The sequence below is a fragment of the Microcaecilia unicolor genome, chromosome 12, assembly GCF_901765095.1.
Source record: "Microcaecilia unicolor chromosome 12, aMicUni1.1, whole genome shotgun sequence".
Classification (NCBI taxonomy): domain Eukaryota; kingdom Metazoa; phylum Chordata; class Amphibia; order Gymnophiona; family Siphonopidae; genus Microcaecilia; species Microcaecilia unicolor.
The window spans coordinates 39712885-39735850 of record NC_044042.1 but is presented as its reverse complement, the minus strand read 5'-3'; the positions used below and the strand labels follow the sequence as shown (position 1 = coordinate 39735850).

The following is a 22966-nucleotide window of genomic DNA, read 5'->3' as shown; positions in this document are numbered from 1 at the left end:
TCTAATGCAGAAAAATGTGGAGAATGATGCTATATTTATGAGGCAGGCCATGTGCTAAAGATGAGAATAAACTTATGTAAACATCAGATCACACTTCATAAAGCAGATCCAGGTGACACCTCTGTGAAGTAGCACTTTTTACTCCTGAGGGAATTCCCCATCCCCGTAGGATGTGAAGACTTCTGCACTTGCCCTGGATTCTGTATAGCGAGACTGAAATTATCTGCGCAAATCTGTTCATATTCTGGATTTGCACGCAGAATTTAATTACCTTAACAAGCCAATCAGCGCTGATAGCAGCACTAAACAAGCAATTGTCAACACTAATTGGCATTAATTCAATATTTTACGTACACAATTTGCTAAGCGTATTCTGCAAAGCGGTGTAAGTAAATTCTAATGCGGATGGCTATGGGCTTGGAATGGGTGGGTCATTGGTGTTCCGAAAACTGCACGCAGGGTTATAGAATATACAGTGGGGGAAATAAGTATTTGATCCCTTGCTGATTTTGTAAGTTTGCCCACTGACAAAGACATGAGCAGCCCATAATTGAAGGGTAGGTTATTGGTAACAGTGAGAGATAGCACATCACAAATTAAATCCGGAAAATCACATTGTGGAAAGTATATGAATTTATTTGCATTCTGCAGAGGGAAATAAGTATTTGATCCCCCACCAACCAGTAAGAGATCTGGCCCCTACAGACCAGGTAGATGCTCCAAATAAACTCGTTACCTGCATGACAGACAGCTGTCGGCAATGGTCACCTGTATGAAAGACACCTGTCCACAGACTCAGTGAATCAGTCAGACTCTAACCTCTACAAAATGGCCAAGAGCAAGGAGCTGTCTAAGGATGTCAGGGACAAGATCATACACCTGCACAAGGCTGGAATGGGCTACAAAACCATCAGTAAGACGCTGGGCGAGAAGGAGACAACTGTTGGTGCCATAGTAAGAAAATGGAAGAAGTACAAAATGACTGTCAATCGACAAAGATCTGGGGCTCCACGCAAAATCTCACCTCGTGGGGTATCCTTGATCATGAGGAAGGTTAGAAATCAGCCTACAACTACAAGGGGGGAACTTGTCAATGATCTCAAGGCAGCTGGGACCACTGTCACCACGAAAACCATTGGTAACACATTACGACATAACGGATTGCAATCCTGCAGTGCCCGCAAGGTCCCCCTGCTCCGGAAGGCACATGTGACGGCCCGTCTGAAGTTTGCCAGTGAACACCTGGATGATGCCGAGAGTGATTGGGAGAAGGTGCTGTGGTCAGATGAGACAAAAATTGAGCTCTTTGGCATGAACTCAACTCGCCGTGTTTGGAGGAAGAGAAATGCTGCCTATGACCCAAAGAACACCGTCCCCACTGTCAAGCATGGAGGTGGAAATGTTATGTTTTGGGGGTGTTTCTCTGCTAAGGGCACAGGACTACTTCACCGCATCAATGGGAGAATGGATGGGGCCATGTACCGTACAATTCTGAGTGACAACCTCCTTCCCTCCGCCAGGGCCTTAAAAATGGGTCGTGGCTGGGTCTTCCAGCACGACAATGACCCAAAACATACAGCCAAGGCAACAAAGGAGTGGCTCAGGAAGAAGCACATTAGGGTCATGGAGTGGCCTAGCCAGTCACCAGACCTTAATCCCATTGAAAACTTATGGAGGGAGCTGAAGATGCGAGTTGCCAAGCGACAGCCCAGAACTCTTAATGATTTAGAGATGATCTGCAAAGAGGAGTGGACCAAAATTCCTCCTGACATGTGTGCAAACCTCATCATCAACTACAGAAGACGTCTGACCGCTGTGCTTGCCAACAAGGGTTTTGCCACCAAGTATTAGGTCTTGTTTGCCAGAGGGATTAAATACTTATTTCCCTCTGCAGAATGCAAATAAATTCATATACTTTCCACAATGTGATTTTCCGGATTTAATTTGTGATGTGCTATCTCTCACTGTTACCAATAACCTACCCTTCAATTATGGGCTGCTCATGTCTTTGTCAGTGGGCAAACTTACAAAATCAGCAAGGGATCAAATACTTATTTCCCCCACTGTACCTGCTCTGCATCTAACTTAGGTGCCAGTATTTACACCAAGTTTTACTTGGCGTAAATGGCCGTACCTAGAGTTAGGCACAATCATGGTCGCTAGGTGTAATCTATAAACTCCTTAGGCATATTCTATAATTAGCACCTAGATTTAGATGCGGTTTATGGAATACGCCTAGGTGGAAATGATTTCAGCACCAATTTTTCAGGTGCCATATATAGAATCAGGTCCTTGCTGTGCAGAATTCAGCGCAGGCACAGGCAGCAGTGGCTCTGCTCGCTCTCTCTTCCCCTCCCCCATTGAGCTCATATGACAGGAAGAGAAGGAAGTGAACCGGTACACATTGGATCACTTCCTCCTCCTGTGCCAACTTAGACCCAACTGTTTACTTGAACCACTCCTGAAAGCTAGTCAAGAAGCATATTTAGTTATCATCTTAGTTTTTTTTTGGGGGGGGGGTGTTTTTTATATTTGTTATGCTTTATTTCTATGCTCCCAAAAAGAAGGAACCCAAGAACTTTCTATTTGAATGGCATCAGAGGTAAGCTTTTTGATGCAGCTAGATCTTCATTCTCTTTTGTCTATAATACCCACGTGTCATTACCACTGTCTCAATCAGGTACATTGCATAAGACCTGCTGCATGCTGCGTCCCAGAAAACCTTGCAATTACCAAACCTGCTGCTCTCTGGCTGCCTCACCTGCCTTTTTTCTTAATTGTTCAATTAATAACAGAGGAGCTAATCCAGTTAGAACAGTACTCTTGGGCACAGAGAGTTGCAGATCCCCGCAGGTGGGTTCTGCTCCCAGCTGAATGATCAAAATCCCCGAAACAAGAATATTATCAGTGCACAGCTAGAATATCAGAACCTCACTAATGAGAATATCACCACTGTGCAGACGGATTAAAATAGTTGATGATACCACATAAAGACTATTTTACCTGCCCAGTCTGCATCAATATTATTCTAGATAAGAATATCTCCCAGTCGTCCACTGTACATACTTTACCACCTGCAGGGTTAATCACTCTTGGATGCTCTATGAAAAAGAGGAGTTTAATAAAAATGCATCCTGAAATTTAAAAAAAAGTCTTAAGTTCTGACTTGAAAGCCACTAAAGAGGTTTGATGTTGTAAGGTGGTAGGCAGAAGGTTCCAAAGCTGGGGACATTGAAGAAAGAAAATGGAGGCACGAGTGTGCTTGTGAAATTAAATATGAAATTAAATATGACCAAAACCGAGCTTCTCATTTTCCCCCCCAAACCCACCTCCCCGCTCCCCCCGTTTTCTATTTCTGTTGATGGCTCTCTCATTCTCCCTGTCTCCTCAGCTCGAAACCTTGGGGTCATCTTTGACTCTTCTCTCTCCTTCTCTGCTCATATCCAGCAGATTGCCAAGACCTGTCCTTTCTTTCTTTACAACATCCGTAAAATCCGCCCCTTTCTTTCCGAGCACTCTACCAAAACCCTCATCCACACCCTTGTCACCTCTCGTTTAGACTACTGCAATCTGCTTCTTGCTGGCCTCCCACTTAGTCACCTCTTCCCTCTCCAGTCGGTTCAAAACTCTGCTGCCCGTCTCGTCTTCTGCCAGGGTCGCTTTACTCATACTACCCCTCTCCTCAAGACCCTTCACTGGCTCCCTATCCGTTTTTGCATCCTGTTCAAACTTCTTCTACTAACCTATAAATGTACTCACTCTGCTGCTCCCCAGTATCTCTCCAAACTCGTCCTTCCCTACACCCCTTCCCGTGCATTCCACTCCATGGATAAATCCTTCTTATCTGTTCCCTTCTCCACTACTGCCAACTCCAGACTTCGTGCCTTCTGTCTCGCTGCACCCTATGCCTGGAATAAACTTCCTGAGCCCCTACGTCTTGCCCCATCCTTGGCCACCTTTAAATCTAGACTGAAAGCCCACCTCTTTAACATTGCTTTTGACTCGTAACCACTTGCAACCACTCGCCTCCACCTACCCTCCTCTCTTCCTTCCCGTTCACATTAATTGATTTGATTTGCTTACTTTATTTATTTTTTTGTCTATTAGATTGTAAGCTCTTTGAGCAGGGACTGTCTTTCTTCTATGTTTGTGCAGTGCTGCGTACGCCTTGTAGCGCTATAGAAATGCTAAATAGTAGTAGTAGTAGTAGTAGTGAAGAATTTGTTTATAGGTTGGGACAATGAATAGACTGTGGGCCTGGGAGCAGAGAGAACGTGAAGGGACATATGAAAGTAGCAGATGATAAAGATAAAGATAAAGAGGTTCGTTTGAAACCAGGATTTTGAAAACCAGAAGTCGATGAGTCATTGGAAGCCAATGAGAGTTTCTTAGCAGTGGCGTAACATGGTCAAATTGTTTTGCTGTATGGATTAATCGAATGGTAGTATTCTGTACAAGTTGTAAACGATATATGTCTTTAAGTCGAAGCCCTTTGTAAAGCGAGTTACAATAATCGATTTGAGATATGACAAGTGACTGGACCAAAAGAGTAAGAGCTGAGGAATGTAAGAGAGATTGAACAGAACGAATAAGTCTTAATCTGAGAAATGAATGCTTTACTACTTGTCCTATTTACGTCTGGAAGTTGACGTCATGTCATCAATGAGAACACACAAGATACGAGTGGTCGAGTACTGTGGAATAGGATTATTACAGAGGCAAATGGGTAAACTAGGATTTTGAATTGGTTAGTAAATAGCAAAATTTTGGACTTGTCAGGATTAAGAATTAGGTGAAATCCTCGAAGCCAATTTATTGTTTTCAGTAGATTATAACTGATGTTAGAAAAAAAACTGCGGGGCTAAAGTCGTCTATTACTGAAAACAATTGGATGTCATCAGCATATATATATAAAGTAAAACCGAGAGATTGTGCTAAAGTAAGTGATGGAGAGAGTCAAATATTGAGAAGATAGTATGGAACCCTGGGGAACACCGGATGTTGAAGAGTAAGGTGTAGAGATAGAGCTATTATGATGAATATAATACTGGTGGTCACTAAAATAAGATCAAAACCAATTTAGAACAACTCATGAGAGCCATGTTGTGTGTTTTATTCCATGAAATAATTAACAGTGGCTTTACCTTTTTTGATTTTTCAGACCACTCCACTCATCTTTTGTATGGCACAGAAGCAACTGGGAGTCATTCCTACTGCATTTGGACATCAAAGATCGGGCAAGTTTAAGAGGGAAGAGAAGCCTTAAAGTTTTTTTGTAAAAGTTTGCATGTGGGTTTAATTGGCAGTTTAAGGAGAGGAGGGAACAAGGCTGGCTGCCAGTTTTTGGTGTATAGTGCCAATAGCTTTAGTGCACGCTACTGGAACATTGCTCACATAAAATAAAAGAAACCAAAATGAAATGAGCCCCCCCCCCCCCCCCAAACACACACACAAAGAAATTACAGAAAAAACTAAACAGTAAGGGCCCAATATTTAAAATGATTTAAACGGCCAGGAGAGACTCCTGGCCATTTAAATCACCTGTCCAGGGCTAACCAGGCATATTCATTGGCACTTAACCACCCTTGTCACCTCTCGCTTGGACTATTGCAATTTACTTCTCACTGGTCTTCCGCTCAGCCATCTCTCTCCTCTCCAATCTGTCCAAAATTCTGCGGCACGACTTGTTTTCCGCCAGAATCGTTATACCCACACTAGCCCGCTCCTCAAGTCACTTCACTGGCTCCCTGTCCGCTTCCGCATTCAGTTTCAACTTCTCATACTGACCTTTAAATGCATCCACTCTGCAGCCCCCCATTACCTCTCCACTCTCATCTCTCCCTACATTCCTCCCCGTGAACTCCGCTCACTGGACAAGTCTCTCTTGTCATCCTCCTTCTCCTCCACTGCTAACTCCAGGCTTCGCTCCTTTTCTCTCGCGGCACCTTATGCCTGGAATAGACTTCCTGGACCTATACGTCTAGCTCCATCTCTACCTGTTTTCAAATCTATGCTGAAAACCCACCTTTTCACTGTTGCTTTTAGCTCCTAGCCACAATTGCCCTCCCCTTGTCCCTTACACCCTTCTCACCCATTACTTCCCTCACCCATAACTGTCTTGTCTGTCTGTATTATTTAGATTGTAAGCTCTTTTGAGCAGGGACTGTCTCTTTGCATCAGGTGTTCAGCGCTGCGTGCATCTGGTAGCGCTATACAAATGCTAATAATAATAATAGTGCAGCTGATAAGTCCGGTTATCACCCAAACCGAAACTGGCTATTTTGGGGGCATTCCGGGGGCAGAGTCAGCAGTTGGCCAGCTAAGTACTGATATTCAGCACTTAACTGGTCAAGCTAACCACATAAATAGGACCATATAAAAGTCAGTCCTATGGGGCCCTGAGTTTCCAAGGATATCACTCCTAACTGATATCAAGCCCTAAAAGCCCTGCACACCCCTCTCTATTTATGCAAATGTATGGTTGGGTTTTCCCAGTTATCGTATTTCACTGGCTGGCTACTTTCAGGTCATCAGAAATGATTAGTCCTCTGTCTCTTTCCTGTTTAATAGTTGCCACATCTTGTCCTCTTAATTGTAAAGTGGCTTAATGGACCTTTGTACCACAAATGCCTGATTTTGCATTGAAGTACAGTTTTAGTTGTCAGATTCTAGAGAAGGGTAAAGGGTCATGGATTTGATATTCCATCTTTCTGTGATACAACTAACACAGGGATATATTTGTTTACAAGTGAACTGCTACAGCCCCAAATGTCTTGCTTAGTAGCCACTGAAACAAGTATCAGATTGTGATTTCCAGCAGCTAAAATTCAGACAATTATGGAGGTTGAAGGACCTGAAATCTAAGAAGGTGAGGCATGTAAGGAAAAGATGGGAGGGGAGTGCTTGACAAAATCTACACAAGGGAATGATACAGGGAAGGGAACTTTGCCACTGAAGTCAATAGAGCTCAATAATAGGGATAGCAGGGAACTGCCTTCCTTAGAAGGTTTCACCCTTGCAGCACATGGGATGCTGAGACGTATATGCACTGTGTTTTAATGCAAGATGTTTTTCTTCTTCATCCTGTCTCACAACCTAGTACAAAGGTTGTGCTATGTTAGGTTGTGAGTCAGTATAGCCCTACAGATTCTAGTGCTGCCAAAAGTTCCATAAAATTCATTCTCAGAAAGAGAACAGTATCACCCTTAACATAGAGCACAGCTTTATAAATCCTAAAGATAAGCCTTCTTCAGTTTCCAAGCCCAGGGGTATAGCACTGGGAAAGAACAACCTTCACCAAAAGCAGAAACCAGCTGCTGTAACCATGACTCACCTATTTCCATCAACAGCTGGATAGAAGCAGATTAGGTGGAGCTCACTTGATAGCATCCTTGAGTACATTGTGTCACATCAACAAATGGGCCAGTGTCCATGTAATATGCCCAGTGGCAATCACAGGGAGGGCTAGGACCAGTCACACCGCCACCTTGGGCAAGCCACTGCCATAAACAGTTGTAACAGCTTTGTTTCTAAATATATTGCTGGTGTCTGCAAAAGCCACATCACACTGCTAGATTTTTTTAATCCTCTGGCACCACATTCAACTTCAGCCTTCCAAAAGAGCAGAGACTCAGGATGGGAGCTGAACTCAGTGTAAAGTGGCACCCACTGGGCGAATGAGCTCATTCCACAACCACCGCCAGCTCCTTGTTCAGCACAGAGCCAATTGCACCGGGGTGGCAACTTTAGTGAGGCTGCAAAAAGCAGCACAGACAGATCTAAAAATAGCTCTGACAGCCACATAAACTCAAAGAAGTACATAAGTACATAAGCAATGCCACACTGGGAAAAGACCAAAAGTCCATCGAGCCCAGCATCCTGTCCACGACAGCGGCCAATCCAGGCCAAGGGCACCTGGCGAGCTTCCCAAATGTACAAACATTCTATACATGTTATTCCTGGAATTGTGGATTTTTCCCAAGTCCATTTAGTAGTGGTTTATGGACTTGTCCTTTAGGAAACCATCTAACCCCTTTTTAAACTCTGCTAAGCTAACCGCCTTCACCACGTTCTCCGGCAACGAGTTCCAGAGTTTAATTACGTATTGGGTGAAGAAAATTTTTCTCTGATTTGTTTTAAATTTACTACACTGTAGTTTCATCGTATGCCCCCTAGTCCTAGTATTTTTGGAAAGCATGAACAGACGCTTCACATCCATCTGTTCCACTCCACTCAATATTTAATATACCTCTATCATGTCTCCCCTCAGCCGTCTCTTCTCCAAGCTGAAAAGCCCTAGCCTCCTTAGTCTTTTTTCATAGGGAAGTCGTCCCATCCCCGCTATCATTTTAGTCGTCCTTCGCTGCACCTTTTACAATTTTACTATATCTTTCTTGAGATGCGGCGACCAGAAATGAACACAGTACTCAAGGTGAGGTCGCACCATGGAGCGATACAACGGCATTATAACATCCTCACACCTGTTACATCCCTTCAGGGCCAGTGTTAGGAAGGTGCAAACAAAGGCAACTGCCCTGGGCCCCAATGCTACAGGGGGCCCCAAACCTATCTAAAGCTAAAATTTTATTTAACTTGCTTTGAGCTTACACCTGTGATAAAACCCACAACAGGTAGCGTTCATTTTGTAGCATTTCCAGATGCTCAAGTAGCAAAGTAAATTTCTCCCTGGGCAAGGAGAGTGTAGGAGAGCAAACTCTGCTACTTCACTGATTCCTCTTCACTCGTTAGTCACGGCTACTACAGAAGGAAGAGTTCAACAAACTGTAGCTTCTCCTCTCTGTAGCCATGCTACATCCTAACTCCACAACTTCAGAAGCTTTCCAGTAGAGTTGGTACATTTAAGAGCATCCGCCTTTAACTAGTTTTATTGCGATACACATAAAAGGGACAGGGGAGGAAAGAAGAGGAAAGGGCTACAAGAGGAGGAGGGAAGGTGGGGTCACAGAGGAGAGAGAGAAGCATGACAAACTGAGTAGAAGGACAGAAAAAGATAGACAGTTGGGAGAGACCAGGAAAAGGGAGTGCAAAACTGATTGGAAGGTAAGAAAAATAACTGGGTAACAGTAAGATACAAGTAATGGGGGGGGGGGGGGGCAGGTATGGTGCAGTGGAGAATTATCATAGGGATAAAGAGAAGAAAGGTAAATAACAGACAGGGGGGCCAAAGAATAAGAGATGTGAAGTTCTGATAAATGGAAGAAGCAGAGATGGGAGAAAGGGAGGAGTGACATGGAACAAGAATCATTACAAAGAAAACTAGCATGGAAAAAACAGGGAAAGGAATTAAGAGAACACAAAATGTTAAATAGAAGAAAGAAACAGTATAATATGGGAAAAGGGCAAATGAAAATGTTTTGTTTTCAATTTAAATATATGATTATGCATAGTATAACTTGTTTTTCTCCATTGCACCTCTCACTCCTGTCTCCCTGATGTCTGTAATCCAAACTTGGCTATCTAGATGTGTATCGTACACTTTATTCTGGCAAGACTCAGGTGACAAGCTGTAAGCGGGGGGGGGGGGGGGGGGGGAGAGATAAGGTGTATCAGACACCATTAGTAGGTGCTGTGGGGTAAGGATGCAGGGACTTGGGCAGGGGTTGACAGGGTGTCAAATTCTGAAGTTGCAGAGGGCAGACGGAAACCTTGCACTGACCTTGAATCAGTAACTCTCTCAAAATGTATGTCTCACTCAGTTTTAGAAATGTCTTATATTTAGTATAACGAAAGAATATATTTCATAATAATACATACTAGAATGAACTATAGGAGTAAAATATCAGCCCATCACACAAAATTCTCCACAAATAGTATCACAAAACACCTCATACTCAGTGACTACTGGGACTCTTGTCCCTCATCACAAAGTTACTTTTCTTCAGGTAAGAGTCTCCAATTTTTTCTGTTCAGTTTTAAGACCAGGACCAAATCTCAAACCTCAGAAAAGGAACAACATTGTTTTTTCAGTTCATTTGCAAACTCCTCCTAAAGGAATTCAGAGGAAGATTACTTAAGTGACTGGATTGTCAACTTTGGCCAACCGGGATTAACCGGCTATCTGTTAGCGCAGCAAATTATTAAGAACTGTGCACATGCAGTGGCTAATCAGAAAGGCTGATGTTTGAAAGCTCTAAAGGGAAATTGGTTAAAGAGAGATTGTGGTTTTAAACCCTTCATGATGTGTATTGGAGAAAGAGGAATATTAAGCAGGAGTAACAATTTTTAATGAAAAGAAGCTACCATCTCAAACTGAGAAGGAAAGGGAAAGCCTTATATCCCTTCCTCATATGACCCTGAACATAGTCAACAAGAGCCAAATTCAATGTGTTGTGTAATGACAGGTGCTGTTTAATAATTACTGCATGCAAATGGCAACCCAGGACTGTCTAGAAAATTATAGTTACAAATATATTGCACGTTACTATGCCTTATTGTGCTTTTTACTTAACAACACTACAATGGAGTGTTTGACATTCTGAGACCAGCAACAATATCGGGTGCATGACAAGCGTTGAACAGAACTGTGTACGCTATTGGCACTATATAAAATCATATTATAGTAATGAGATATGAGGTTAAGGAAACAATTATGGGATTAAGGAAATAATAATTTATTTATTTATTATGACATTTCTACCCCGCTTTTTCCCAAGAAAGCTCAGGCTCAATGTGGCTTACATAACAAATTAAGAAGAAGCATAATAAGACAATTAAAAATAATATAATAATATAACTATTAAAAAAATTATTTTCATATTAGCTGAACACAGATCTAAAGAAGTGGACTTTAAGTAAACTTCTAAACAATGTACTGACTGTTTGATATACTTGGGTAATGAGTTCCAGAGTTTGGTACTTTGGTAAGAAAAATTAGCATTATGGATCGTTTTGTAGGTTTTTACAACTTGGGAAATGTAATATGAGATATTCTCTAGATGATGAGGTAGCATTTCATGGTGATGACTTAATGAGATCTATCATATAAGATGGTAACATACCATAAAGAATCTGATGAACAAGAACACAGAGCTTAAATGAAATTCTTTCATTGATAGGTGACCAATGTAGATCCTTAACGTAATGCAGCGATCTATATATAAGGCAAGCAGCCATGTTTTGTGCAGTCTGTAGTCTTCGTAAAAGAAAGAAACTAAGATTTTCATTGTTGAATCCAAAGAATAAGTAACATTATCAATCTTAAAATTTGAGATGTTTTTGGGTGATAAGGGCTAGTTACTATCATAAATGGACAATACTCAACTCTTCCGATGTACGTTTCCCCAATGTGGCCATGCCACATGAACTTTATCTTACCATAACATCACTTTGTATTTGTTCTCACCAGAGTCTGCAAATGCCTCTCCGGTACTATGTAAGCCACATTGAGCCTACAAATAGGTGGGAAAATGTGGGATATAAATGTAACAAATAATAATAATAATAAATAAATTTCATTTTAAAAGTATTAAGTTTCAATTTAAAATTAAGAGACCAGGATTCTATTGTCGATACCTACTTTGATTTTGTTTGCTGTCTCATGTAATTCTTTGATGAATGGGATATAAATTGTAACATCTTCAGCGTATACGAATGCTGAAAACCTGTTTGATTCTACCAAATGGCCTAAAGGGATCATCATAATGTTAAACAAAATAGGTGACAGAGGCTTCATCTGTGAAATTTGCAAAACATGAACAGAAATTAATGCTTTGGAACAGAAACTGATGAAACTGATACCTAGATAAATGAAGTACAATTTATAGCTGGTTCTTCAATAAAAGACAGTTTAATACTGCATGCTAGACTGGAATTCCTGGAGAACAAGTCTAGGGCAAAGAATTTGCATATTTTAAATTTTCTTATTCCTCCATTCTTAAAAATGTGCTTTAAAGATGTTCTTCAATTCACTCACTCAGATTCTCTGAATGCTTTTTTTTCTTCGAAGAGGTAGGAAGGTAATTAATGAGGAGGGTGCTCAAGATGCTATTACTTGTCCTGCTAGTTTGAACTTGTTTAAATCTTTAGAATCCTCTCATGATTTAATAACTTAAAGGAGTACGTTATTAGTTGTTTTCCGAACAGAAGAAAAACAGCTAGTCTTTAAGATTTATTTTGCTAAGAAACATTTGCCTTTTTGTGCAGTACAATGTTTCCTGATGTGGCTAGGGCTACTCAGTTGCAGAGGAGCTGCTGGATTCTATATTGTGGACCTAGAGATCCATGCCGAAATGCAGTCATATTCTATAACAATGTGTGTAACTTTATTGACTTACCAAGCTAATCCACATTGATAACAGCACTTAAGCAATAATGAGCACTAACTGGCAATAATTAGAATTTACTTGTACAACTCGCTAAGCGTATTCTGTATTGAACTGCATCTAAATTCTAATGCGTGCAGTTCAAAAGGGGCATGGTTAAGGGTGGGGAAATGGGCATTCCATGGGCGTTCCCAAATTTACATGCATGGTGTAAATGGAGGCATGCAGTTTTAGGCACTGGGATTTCAACTAAGCGTATTCTATATACTGCACCTAAATCTAGGCGCTGCTTATAGAACACACAGGCGGAAATGTTTATCAAGTGGATTTTTTAGGTGCCTTATATAGAATCTGGCCCAAGAGCATTTCTACAGCTGAAGCCTAAGGTTTTGGCTGTGGCTACTGCTTTTTACCTGCAATTTCAATCTAAGGGGCCCTTTTACTAAGGCGCGTTATGTGTCTACATGGGTCCAACATGTGTCAAATTAGAACTACTGCCCGGCTACCGCATGCCCTGGGTGGTAATTCCATTTTTGACACGCGTCCAAAACACATGGTAGAAAGTTTCTACCGCGTGGCACTTACCCAGCGGTAATTAACAGTGTACGCACACTGATGATTACCGCCCGGTTAATGCGTGAGACTGTACCACTAAGTCAATGGGTGGCGGTAAGGTCTCAGGCCAAAAATGGGCATGCACTGGTTTTAATTTTGCCACAGGTCTATCAGCAACAAAAAAAGGCCTTTTTTGCAGGTGCGCTGAAAAATGGGCCTGCGCATGTCTAAAACACGCACCCACACAGGCACAGGCCATTTTTTGGCACACCTTAGTAAAAGGGCCCCTAAATACCTAGTCACATATAAAGATAATAGATATACTTTTTTTGGGCCCTGCTTATTTAGAAACATTTCTGAAAGATAAAGTAAAAGTTTGATTTTGCCTTATTTCTTCAGGCGAGGATAGTTAAATTGGATTCTATTGCATTATGGCTATGTTTCATTCCTTTTGTTTTGTTCTTTTTTTAATGTGTATTTCTTTTTTTCTTTTAATATCTTTTGCTCGCTGGATTTAGGATGGGTTTCTCCATGATGTGGGCATTTTGCAAATTATTAAATTACATTTCTAGACTAACCCATAAGTTCTAGGCGGTTTACAATAGATTAAAAACAATGTACCAAGACATAAGAACAGTAGTTTCCACAGGAATCATGACGTTTTCAGCATATATTGTTGACAACATTGTTTTAGGTCTTGATTAATATTATTTTTATAGTATCAGAACTTAAATGATTGAGAGTTTCTGATCTGAACATATTTTTGACACTTGTTGGTAATATTATTTGTTATGATATGATGTGTACCTGAGATGTGCCACATTGCTCTGCTGGGGTATCTGTGTGGCCAGTTTACTAATAATGCTACCCCCCTCCCCCCCTTCAAACATCCCAATGGCTTGTTTTTGTGCGTTTTTCCCTTGGACTTTTTTTTTCCCAAAAATGGTTCTAAAAGATAGACGCACTAAGCACAAGAACCTCTAGCAAATGGCCATTTTTGAAACAAAAAGCTGAGACATTTTTCTGGTTTGAAAATGGCCATGTTAGCTACTGGATTTTTGGGCATTTTGCAATAAACATCCAAAATCGGATTTAGATGTCGTATCAAAAATGGCCCTCACAGTCTCTTATGTGCTACTCAGTCTGTCATACACAGATTAGATAAGACCAGTAAAACGTCTCTACAGAACGAAACACAAAGGTGCTTATGGAATAATCCATTGTTGAAAATTAAAGGTAAATTTCTGTACTAGAAAAAGTGGCAAACAGATGGTATTTGGTCTTTGAATCAAGTTCTAATGAACAATAAGCTAATAGCTGTTGACTCTCTTTTGTATAGCTTACCCGACTATCAGGCTTATTTTCAAAAGTGATCGCTGGCCATTTCCCGACATAAATCGGGAGATGGCCGGCGATCTCTCAAAAGCAGCAAAATCAGTATAATCGAAAGCGGCTTTTTTGACAGCATCGCCGCTTTCCCGTCACCTCGCCGACAAAAGTTCAAGGGGGCGTGTCTGCGGCGTAGCGAAGGCGGGACATGGGCAGGCATGGGCGTGGCTACCAGATGGCCGGCTTTCTCTAATAATGGATAAAAAAGCGGCGTTCAGCAGTATTTCACAGGGTTTACTTGGTCCTTTTATTTTCACGACCAAGCCTCAAAAAGGTGCCCCAACTGACCAGATGACCACCGGAAGGAATCGGGGATGACCTCCCCATACTCCTCCAGTGGTCACCAATCCCCTCCCACACTAAAAAAACACAATTATAAACATATTTTGCCAGCCTCTATGCCAGCCTCAAATGCCGTACCCACCTCCATGACAGCAGAATGTGTTCTATCCTCTGACAGCCTTTCCCTGGTTCTGATGTGGCTCTCGGGTAAGTGTGACACCTTTTCTGTTAGGTGCCCTGCAGAGTCACATCAGAAATGCATTGTGGTGGGTGTAGGGTAGTGAGCTCTACTCCCATGGTGTTTTTCCCCCTGCTAACTGGGTCAGAGTGTGTCCAGTTTTGTTTCCGGTAGTCCATGAGGTAGTGGCCATTTTTGTCAGCCAGTTTTAGATCCCTTTCATGTGTTACCCACATTAGAGAACTTAGTTCTTACCTTGAATGTTGCTGAAAGAGGGCATTGTACACCATTCTGCCAGCTCTGACCTACTGCTAGTCTCAGTACCAGGGAGACTCTTTGCCAGTGGGGCACAACCTCTGATCTGCAGTTAACTGTGAGTAAACATGCTTATTCAAATAAAGGCCTTTTTCAAAGAGATTAGTCTTCAGGTGTCAACTGGTGTGCCAAGGTTATACAACAGCAACAAGTCCTAGAGGCCTGCGTGTATGCAGGTCCCTGGAGCACTTTTAGTGGGTACCGCAGTGCACTTAAGGCAGGCGGACCCAGGCCCATCCCCCCACCTGTAACACTTGTGCTGGTAAATGGGAGCCCTCCAAAACCCACTGTACCCACATGTAGTTGCCCCCTTCACCCCTAAGAGCTACGGTAGTGTTGTACATTTGTGGGTAGTGGGTTTGGGGGGGGGGAGTTGGGGGGCTCAGCACCCAAAGTAAGGGAGCTATGCATGTGGGAGCTTTTTCTGAAGTCCACCGCATTGACCCCTAGGGTGCCCAGTTGGTGTCCTGGCATGTCAGGGGGGCCAGTGCACTACAAATGCTGGATCCTCCCATGACCAAATGCCTTGCATTTCGCCGGGTTTGAGATGGCCGGCAGTTTTTTCCATTATCGCTGAAAAACAAAACCAGCGATCTCAACCCCGGCGAACTCTGGCATTTGGCCAGGCTAAACCATATTATCGAAAAAAAGATGGCCGGCCATCTTTTTCGAAAATACGGTTCCGGCCAGCTGTTGCGCCGCTGCCAAAATAGATCGCCGGCAATCTATTTCACCGGCGATGTTCGATTATGCCCCTCTATGTCAGTGTTGGAGGCATGTCAGATTTCAAATTTGGGGACTGTGTGTGTAGATGAAGGTATGCGTTTATCAATGGATCCAATTTGGGTTCAGGGGAATCAAAGCTGAGATATAGCCAACCTAGTTATTTAAATTAGGAAATCAATGGCATCTGTTCAAAATTTTGTGTTTATAGCTCTTACCAGTTCAGAAACTTTCAGAGCAAAAAAACTACTTTTTCAAAATATTTAGCTATTCTGAATATGAAAAAGTATTTTGGTTGCCACGTTCATCCATTTGGCTATAAATATGGGTCAACAAACAAGTTGTAGGTAATACTTTTGTTGGACAAGCTTAATGTATCTGTGATTAGCTTGAGATTTATCCTTCCTTCATCAGGTCAGTGCCTCCCCAGTTCCAACCTAACAGCTACCTAGCCTGAAATAAAAACTTAGGCCTGCCTTGTGAATCAAATGGCAAGCACTCTGCACCACCAAGTGAAATGTCCTTTCTCCATGTACAAGCATGATTAGTCAGCCACACATGGCTCCAAAGATGGACTTCACTATCCCATAGCTCAGAGACCTTACGAAAAGGAACCTCTGAGCATACTCCAACAGTTCTCACCCAAGGGCCAGCTCACTTCTTCCTCCAGTCTAGTCTATCCGCCTTGCCAGGCGGACAGATTTTCTATTCTCCTCTAACAAATTTTTACTTCTTCTCTTAAGGTCTGTCTGTTTCTTTCATCCCTTCCTTTCTTTTGCTTATCCATTAATACATGAACATCAGTGATGGGGATCCAACTGATCCAACTGACTCTGCCAAGGCCACGATCAGGAAGCCTCATGTGCTGACCTTACACATGGCCCAAGCATTCCCTTCTGGTAGCCCTACCTGAGTGCTCCCAACCCCCCCCCCCCCCCCCCCCCAGTAAGCCCTCCTAACTGGGAAACAGCATTCAGTACCCTCAGGAATGGTGGCTTGATTAGGGCCTATAATTACAACTTTCCAGAAGCACACCTGGTGCATGGCCCCCCAGCCCAGGACTATCACTGCAATGACCAAACTAGGTATATGGAAGAAAGGGGAGGATATAAAGTAGAGAAAACACCCATGGTAATTGTGAATGACTGTATGATACCAGATGCTAGTACTGGTTCCAACCGATTTGGAAGTATCAAACAACAGGAGAAACAAAAGGTATCACTACAACTTGTTTGTTGACCCTTCTTACAGAATAGAAGAATCTTATCATCATAATTTCTGGGTGGAGCAAGCATAAGTAGCTATTCACTTTTAGCTTCTCTCCAGCCTCCTAATCTACTCCAATTATTCATCCTGTTATTGGATTAGGGAGCGTCCTTGACACCTGCTTGTTTAAAAGGGCACCAGTTTACTTTCTACAGAAATAAAACATAAGTCAGACCGAGTAGGAGGGAAGGCAAGAAACTGGCCTGCGTTCATCCCAATGCATTCGGCTATGACTCTCTTCACTGGTGCGGTCTTCATCATGGTTGCTCTACTCATCACCATCAGTAAGTCAATTGTCTTTTACTTGGAACATTCTGGAGTGATACAGATCTGGAAAAGGTAGTTCTCTATGGCCCCCTCACTTTCTGTACATGTTCAACCCCTGACTTCTCTGCTGAGACCAGTACACAAAAACATGACTGAGTACCAGCTGAGATGGTAGTTTTAACATCCCCTAATGCAAGAATGCAAGTCACTTTACTTCATGGGTGGAATGGCCAAACCAAAGACTTGCAATCTCTGCATCTTTTGCATGAAAGCAAATTATAATTATTACACTATTAATTATAGCATTTACCTGTCTCTGTATAAAGGATTGCAACATTAGAGTACAAGAAGGCTTTCTTATAAGAAACAGAGTGACAACCACACATAGCATGAGTACCAGACTTTATAGCTGCTTACTATAGAGCAGAAAATTATGAAGCTAGCCTTCTGAAACAAAGAAATACAGGGATAATTTAAGCAAGGTCCATGCTAATAGCTTCAGGTACATCAGGGTACCTGCAGGACACAACAAAAGGGATAAAACTGTGAATGTTACAGAAGCAGAAACATAAGGCATACGAAGGGATTCTTTCTGCTGTGTGCTGAGCCAGAACAATCATAAGGAGAATTTCGGAAATGGAAAGCACACCATTGACCCTTGAAATCCATGCTGATGCATACTAACAGGTATTCAGAATGCAAAGCTGAGTTGTGCCAGCAATTTTGAAGGACAGAGCATAGTGTGTTTATTACCTGTTTCCTGATAGAAATGGTCATAGCAATGGCATGTATTTTAGGGGGGGGGGGGAAAGTTAGCTTCAAGCTCCCATCTTGCTGAATGCAGGGACTTGTAGTCCTGGCTTTAATGCTAAACGTGCATGTTGCTACCGTATGACATAACCAGGACATGCTTGGTCTCTCCCTGAAGACCTGCAGTCATCTGCTGATCCTAAGCAATGATCAAGTGAATTGGACTCTTCTGCTCCTTGTACTACTTAACAAATGGCAAGTTCCACAAAAAGAAAATAATGTAAATTTTTGCAGGTTTCTCTACTTTAAAAAAAAAGTTGCTTCTGTTCCCCAGCAAGAACTTTGGTGATTTCTCTGTTTCTTCATCTTCAGATGCACAGTTGATCATTCACAGTGGTGCATTACAGAGCCATATTTTCCTATAAGGAGCTCCTTGTAAAAAACTGTGCTTTGGCTCCCAGTCTACGGTACTATAAAGAGTGTGAAATGCTTATTCAGCAAATGTTTTCTTTGCAGCATGCCAACACTAACATCTGATGTATGTTCTGGCTTTGCTTTGACTCAGCTAAGATTTTCAGTAATGCAACATCAGACCAAATAATATTTTTTGGAATGTACATCATGGTGTTTTTGTAAAGGGCTCAGATTCTTCTGAATGAAAAAAATCCAATCCTATTGCCACTAAACCTTCCATTCTTGATTTTTTTTTCATTCTTCATTATAGTTTAATTTAATTGAATATTTAAATTATGCAGACCCAATATTTGAAGGAATTATGCTCCTAACTTTGAGAGTTATGCTCATAAATTGGTTTCTTTGAAAATTTACTCGGGTTGAGTGCATAACATTATATTCAAAGGGGGCAATATTCAGAAGTTAGTGGTCAGCTTTTTTTTTAATGCTGTCACCAGGCCATGTCCGGCACTAGTATTAAATATCCGATTCTCAGCTCTGATCCAAATAAGTTAAACCAGATAAAGACAGCACTGTTATTCATGTGGTCCTATTTGTCTGGTTAACTTATCTGGGCAAGGGCTGAATAATGATGTGCCAACTTCATCTCCCCCCCCCCCCCCCCCCCTCCAGACCACCCATTGAATAGCCAGTTTCAGCTTTTAAGCAGTTATAAGGAATAGTCAGCAACTATCCATGTAAGTGCCACTAAATACAGTGCACTCCATTTAAGTACACGTCGGATAAGCGCATGCTCTGTTTAACTGCATGCCGTACTTCGGTCCCATTTTTGGCACCATCAATTTCTATGGGAACAAACTTCGGTTTAGCGCACCACTGATAAGTACAAGATTCGCTTATGTGCGTGGTTTAAGACCGCTCCTCAGCAGGAAAGACTCCGCATAAGCGCACGCACGGAATATGGAAGCCGATTGGCACGTGACAAAGGGGCGATAAATTTGAAATCTCATTGGTTACCTGCCAATCTATTTTTACCTTGTGTGAAGTGTGTGTCGATCACAAAATTACCTTGGGATGCCTGAACGTGCCCTGTAGTAAGGCCTTTTTTTTCTGCGGTAAGCATGCATTAGTGCTTACTGCAGTTTAGTAAAAGGACCCCTTTAGACAGTGAACTCGCTATGGACAAAGAAAACACCTGCATACAATAAATGAAAACTGCTTTGGTTGTACTACCAAAAGACTCTGCATCAAATCATGACCCTTTGACCCCTACTAGCATTGACTCCAGAGCTCTAATCCCAGTATTAGCTACTTCTGAAATAACTAATCGAAAATTAATTTTTCTAAGATCACAAATGTTATATTCTCCAACCCCTTTACCAGTGTAAATACAAATAGTACAAATAGTAGTGAGTATGGAGTGAATGCGTATTAGAGACTCATGTGAAAAAAGTATAACTCTTTTTTTTTTCTTTTAATTTTAGCTAGTGCTCGGAAATGCCATTCTTGTAAAGGAACACCCAATGTAACAGAGTGTGACATGCTGCCAGTGGAAACTTGTCACACAGATAAACCTTTCTGTATCATCTCAAATAAAATGACTGTGATTTCTTTTGTTACCTTCCGTAAGTATAGAGGACTAACAATTTTCATTGATACTGGGACCATGTTTGGAAGCACAGTAGTAAGAAAAAGCCTTAGAATCTCTAATGTGTATTCTCCACCTTGTAGTGATTCTTCTCTGCAGTCATGCCAGTTCACCAACCCGGAATAGTTTGGTACTGACCCAGAACCTTTTGGAACGTATTTCCTTTTATCTACTGCAGCTGGAGTGAAAGGTGGAAACTGCCTTCCTCCCTGTTGGCCCCAACCTGGTACTTTTTTTTTTAAAGAAAACTACCACTGCCCCCACTCACCTCAAACTAGCACCTTCCCCATTTATTGATTTCATTGTATTAACGGTGCTCTTCCACTGGGATAATTTCCCCCTAGAGCCAGTCATATTCTATACCATAAGGCAGTACTTCTCAACTCAATCCTCACGGCACACCCAGCCGGTCGAGGTTTCAGGATATCCACAGTGAATATGCTTATCAATGTACTGTAGTATCATCATCCCAAGTTCCCAATGTAACGTCACTCCTCAGTAGAATACTTTCACAAAGACGTGAGTTTTCAAAAACTTCTTGAACTGTTCCACACAGCGACACAGTCTCAATGTTCCTAGTGCCTTCCACAAACATGAGCCAGCTAACGAAAAAGCAGTCACACAAATTTCTGCATACCTTGTTACCATCAGACTCTCTGTAGCTAATCTCATAGCTGTCTTGGACCTTAACTGCCTCACTGGTCGTTAGACCATCAGTATTTCTGAGAAATACCATGGTGCTTTGGCATACAAACCTTTGTGAATTATTGACAAGACTTTATACTGCACTCGATACATTATTGGTAGCCAATGTAGTTGTTTTAACAAGGGCATCACATGTTCAGATCTAGAAGCTCCCAATATCATCCTGGCCACCACATTCTGAACTACTTCTGCATGAACTCTTGAATTAGCAATTCCAAGATAAAAAGCATTGCAATAATCAAGCCTTGACAACACCATACTTTGTAGCACAGTTTTAAAGTCATTCACAGATAGCATTGGTCCCAATTTAGAAAGTAAATGCAACTGAAAATATGAGGACTTCACCACCTGTAATATTTGATCCTTAATCGTCAACTGTAAATCTAATATTACACCCAACCACATCTGTGATTTAATTGGCAGCCTTGTTTCCCCCACCAACATTGTCTCTAACCGTAATAATTCCTGATATTTCTTTTCCAATATTGCATATTCATTGTGGATATCTGGAAAATCTGATTGGCTGGGTGTGCCCTGAGGACTGGGTTGAGAAGTACTGCCATAAGGAGAATATCCACCACAGCCCCCAGACATTGATCCTGAAGGACTAGTAGGAGCAGATGTCACCAAGCTGTACAAAATAACGTTTCCATTATCTCTCCTTCACAGATTCAAAAGTCACAATCACCAAAGGCTGTGCAAATGAACAGGAGTGCACAACAGAGAACAGCTTTGTTTGGCTGTCCAAGGAGAACCAGCATTGCTGCTCTTATGATCTGTGCAACGATGGAGATGGCACAAATGGTGGGAAGAGTACAGAGCAAAGCCGGGTGTTGCTGGCGGTAGCGCTTGCACTGGCACTGCTGAAAATGATCCTGTAAGCAGACTTCATGGGACAGGACAGGCTTCAGGTGGCCCTGAAAATCAGATGCTAGTACAGTGTTTCTAAATAACACAGAACTATGGGGAGAGAGAGAGGGAAATCACAGACTGAGTAGGATCTATTATAGCACCACTCATCCAAGTGGTCCTTATCTTCTGCCATCTACTCTGATTTTATGCATACCAACAGAAGAAATAATAGCATATTTGGTGCTTAATTGCACTGGGCATTGCTGGCTCTGGATAGACATAAAAAAGGGAGAGCAATGACATATCCAGACCACCTCAGCCTCCCCTTAGGCACATCAAGACATCAGAGCAACTGATGAGCCCGTCTGAAATGTTCCATCTGACTAAAGTATCAGTGACCATTCATTTTTTAAAACATTTTCCTTATATATTGCCTGCAAGCCCGAAAGCTATCGAAATGGAAAATGGTGATTGGGCAGAACATGGGCAAGGCGTAATGTTGCATGCTTAGATTATAAAATACAATAATTTATCCACGTTCTTTTGTGATGTAAGCATGATCATTTATACCAGTGCGATGTCTGGTGATTATGTCATAATTCTAGGCACATGTTTGACAGATAACACTGGTGTTCTATAAAGAAAAGTATGTACATCATTTTCTTTATAGAATATGCTACAAGAAGACCATCATTTATAGAATTTCCCTCTATATGTGTAATAGAGAGGGGCATAATCGAAAGGGACGCCCATGTTTTGTTTAGGACGTCCTCGCAAAATGACCCGATGGAGGGGCGGGGAAACCCGTATTATTGAAACAAGATGGACGTCCATCTTTCGTTTCGATAATACGGTCTGGGACACCCAAATCTTGAAATTTTGGTCGTCCTTAGAGATGGTCGTCCCTAGACTTGGTCATTTCTGATTTTCAGCGATAATGGAAACCAAGGACGCCCATCTCAGAAATGACCAAATGCAAGCCCTTTGGTTGTGGGAGGAGCCAGCATTTGTAGTGCACTGATGCCCCTGAAATCCCAGGACACCAGCCAGGCACTGCAGTGGACTTCATAAAATGATCCCAGGAACATAGCTACCTTATCTTGTCTGCTGAGCCCCCCATACCCCCCTAAAACCCACTACCCACAACTGTACACCACTACCATAGCCCTTATGGGTGAAGGGTGGCACCTAGATGTGTGTACAGTGGGTTTCTGGTAGGTTTTGGAGGGCTCGCTGTTTCCTCCACAAATGTAACAGGTAGGGAGGGGGATGGGCCTGGGTCCGCCTGCCTGAAGTGCACTGCACCCACTAAAACTGCTCCAGGTACCTGCATACTGCTGT

At 42.1% G+C, this 22966-nt stretch overlaps 1 protein-coding gene across 2 annotated transcripts; it reads left to right on the top strand.

The window, feature by feature from the left end:
* The first annotated feature begins 5158 nt into the window (after nucleotides 1–5158).
* LOC115482235 (prostate stem cell antigen-like) lies at nucleotides 5159–22327 on the top strand. 2 transcript variants are annotated; one of them, XM_030221877.1, is made up of 3 exons: nucleotides 5159–5237; nucleotides 19905–20045; nucleotides 21443–22327. In XM_030221877.1, exons 1-3 carry the CDS (start codon nucleotides 5183–5185, stop codon nucleotides 21652–21654), a joined length of 408 nt encoding a protein of 135 aa, XP_030077737.1. In that variant the 5' UTR covers nucleotides 5159–5182; the 3' UTR covers nucleotides 21655–22327. The 2 variants fall into 2 exon arrangements, with proteins under 2 accessions (XP_030077737.1, XP_030077736.1); XM_030221876.1 differs by lacking the exon at nucleotides 5159–5237 and adding an exon at nucleotides 16819–17273.
* The last annotated feature ends 639 nt before the right edge of the window (nucleotides 22328–22966 follow it).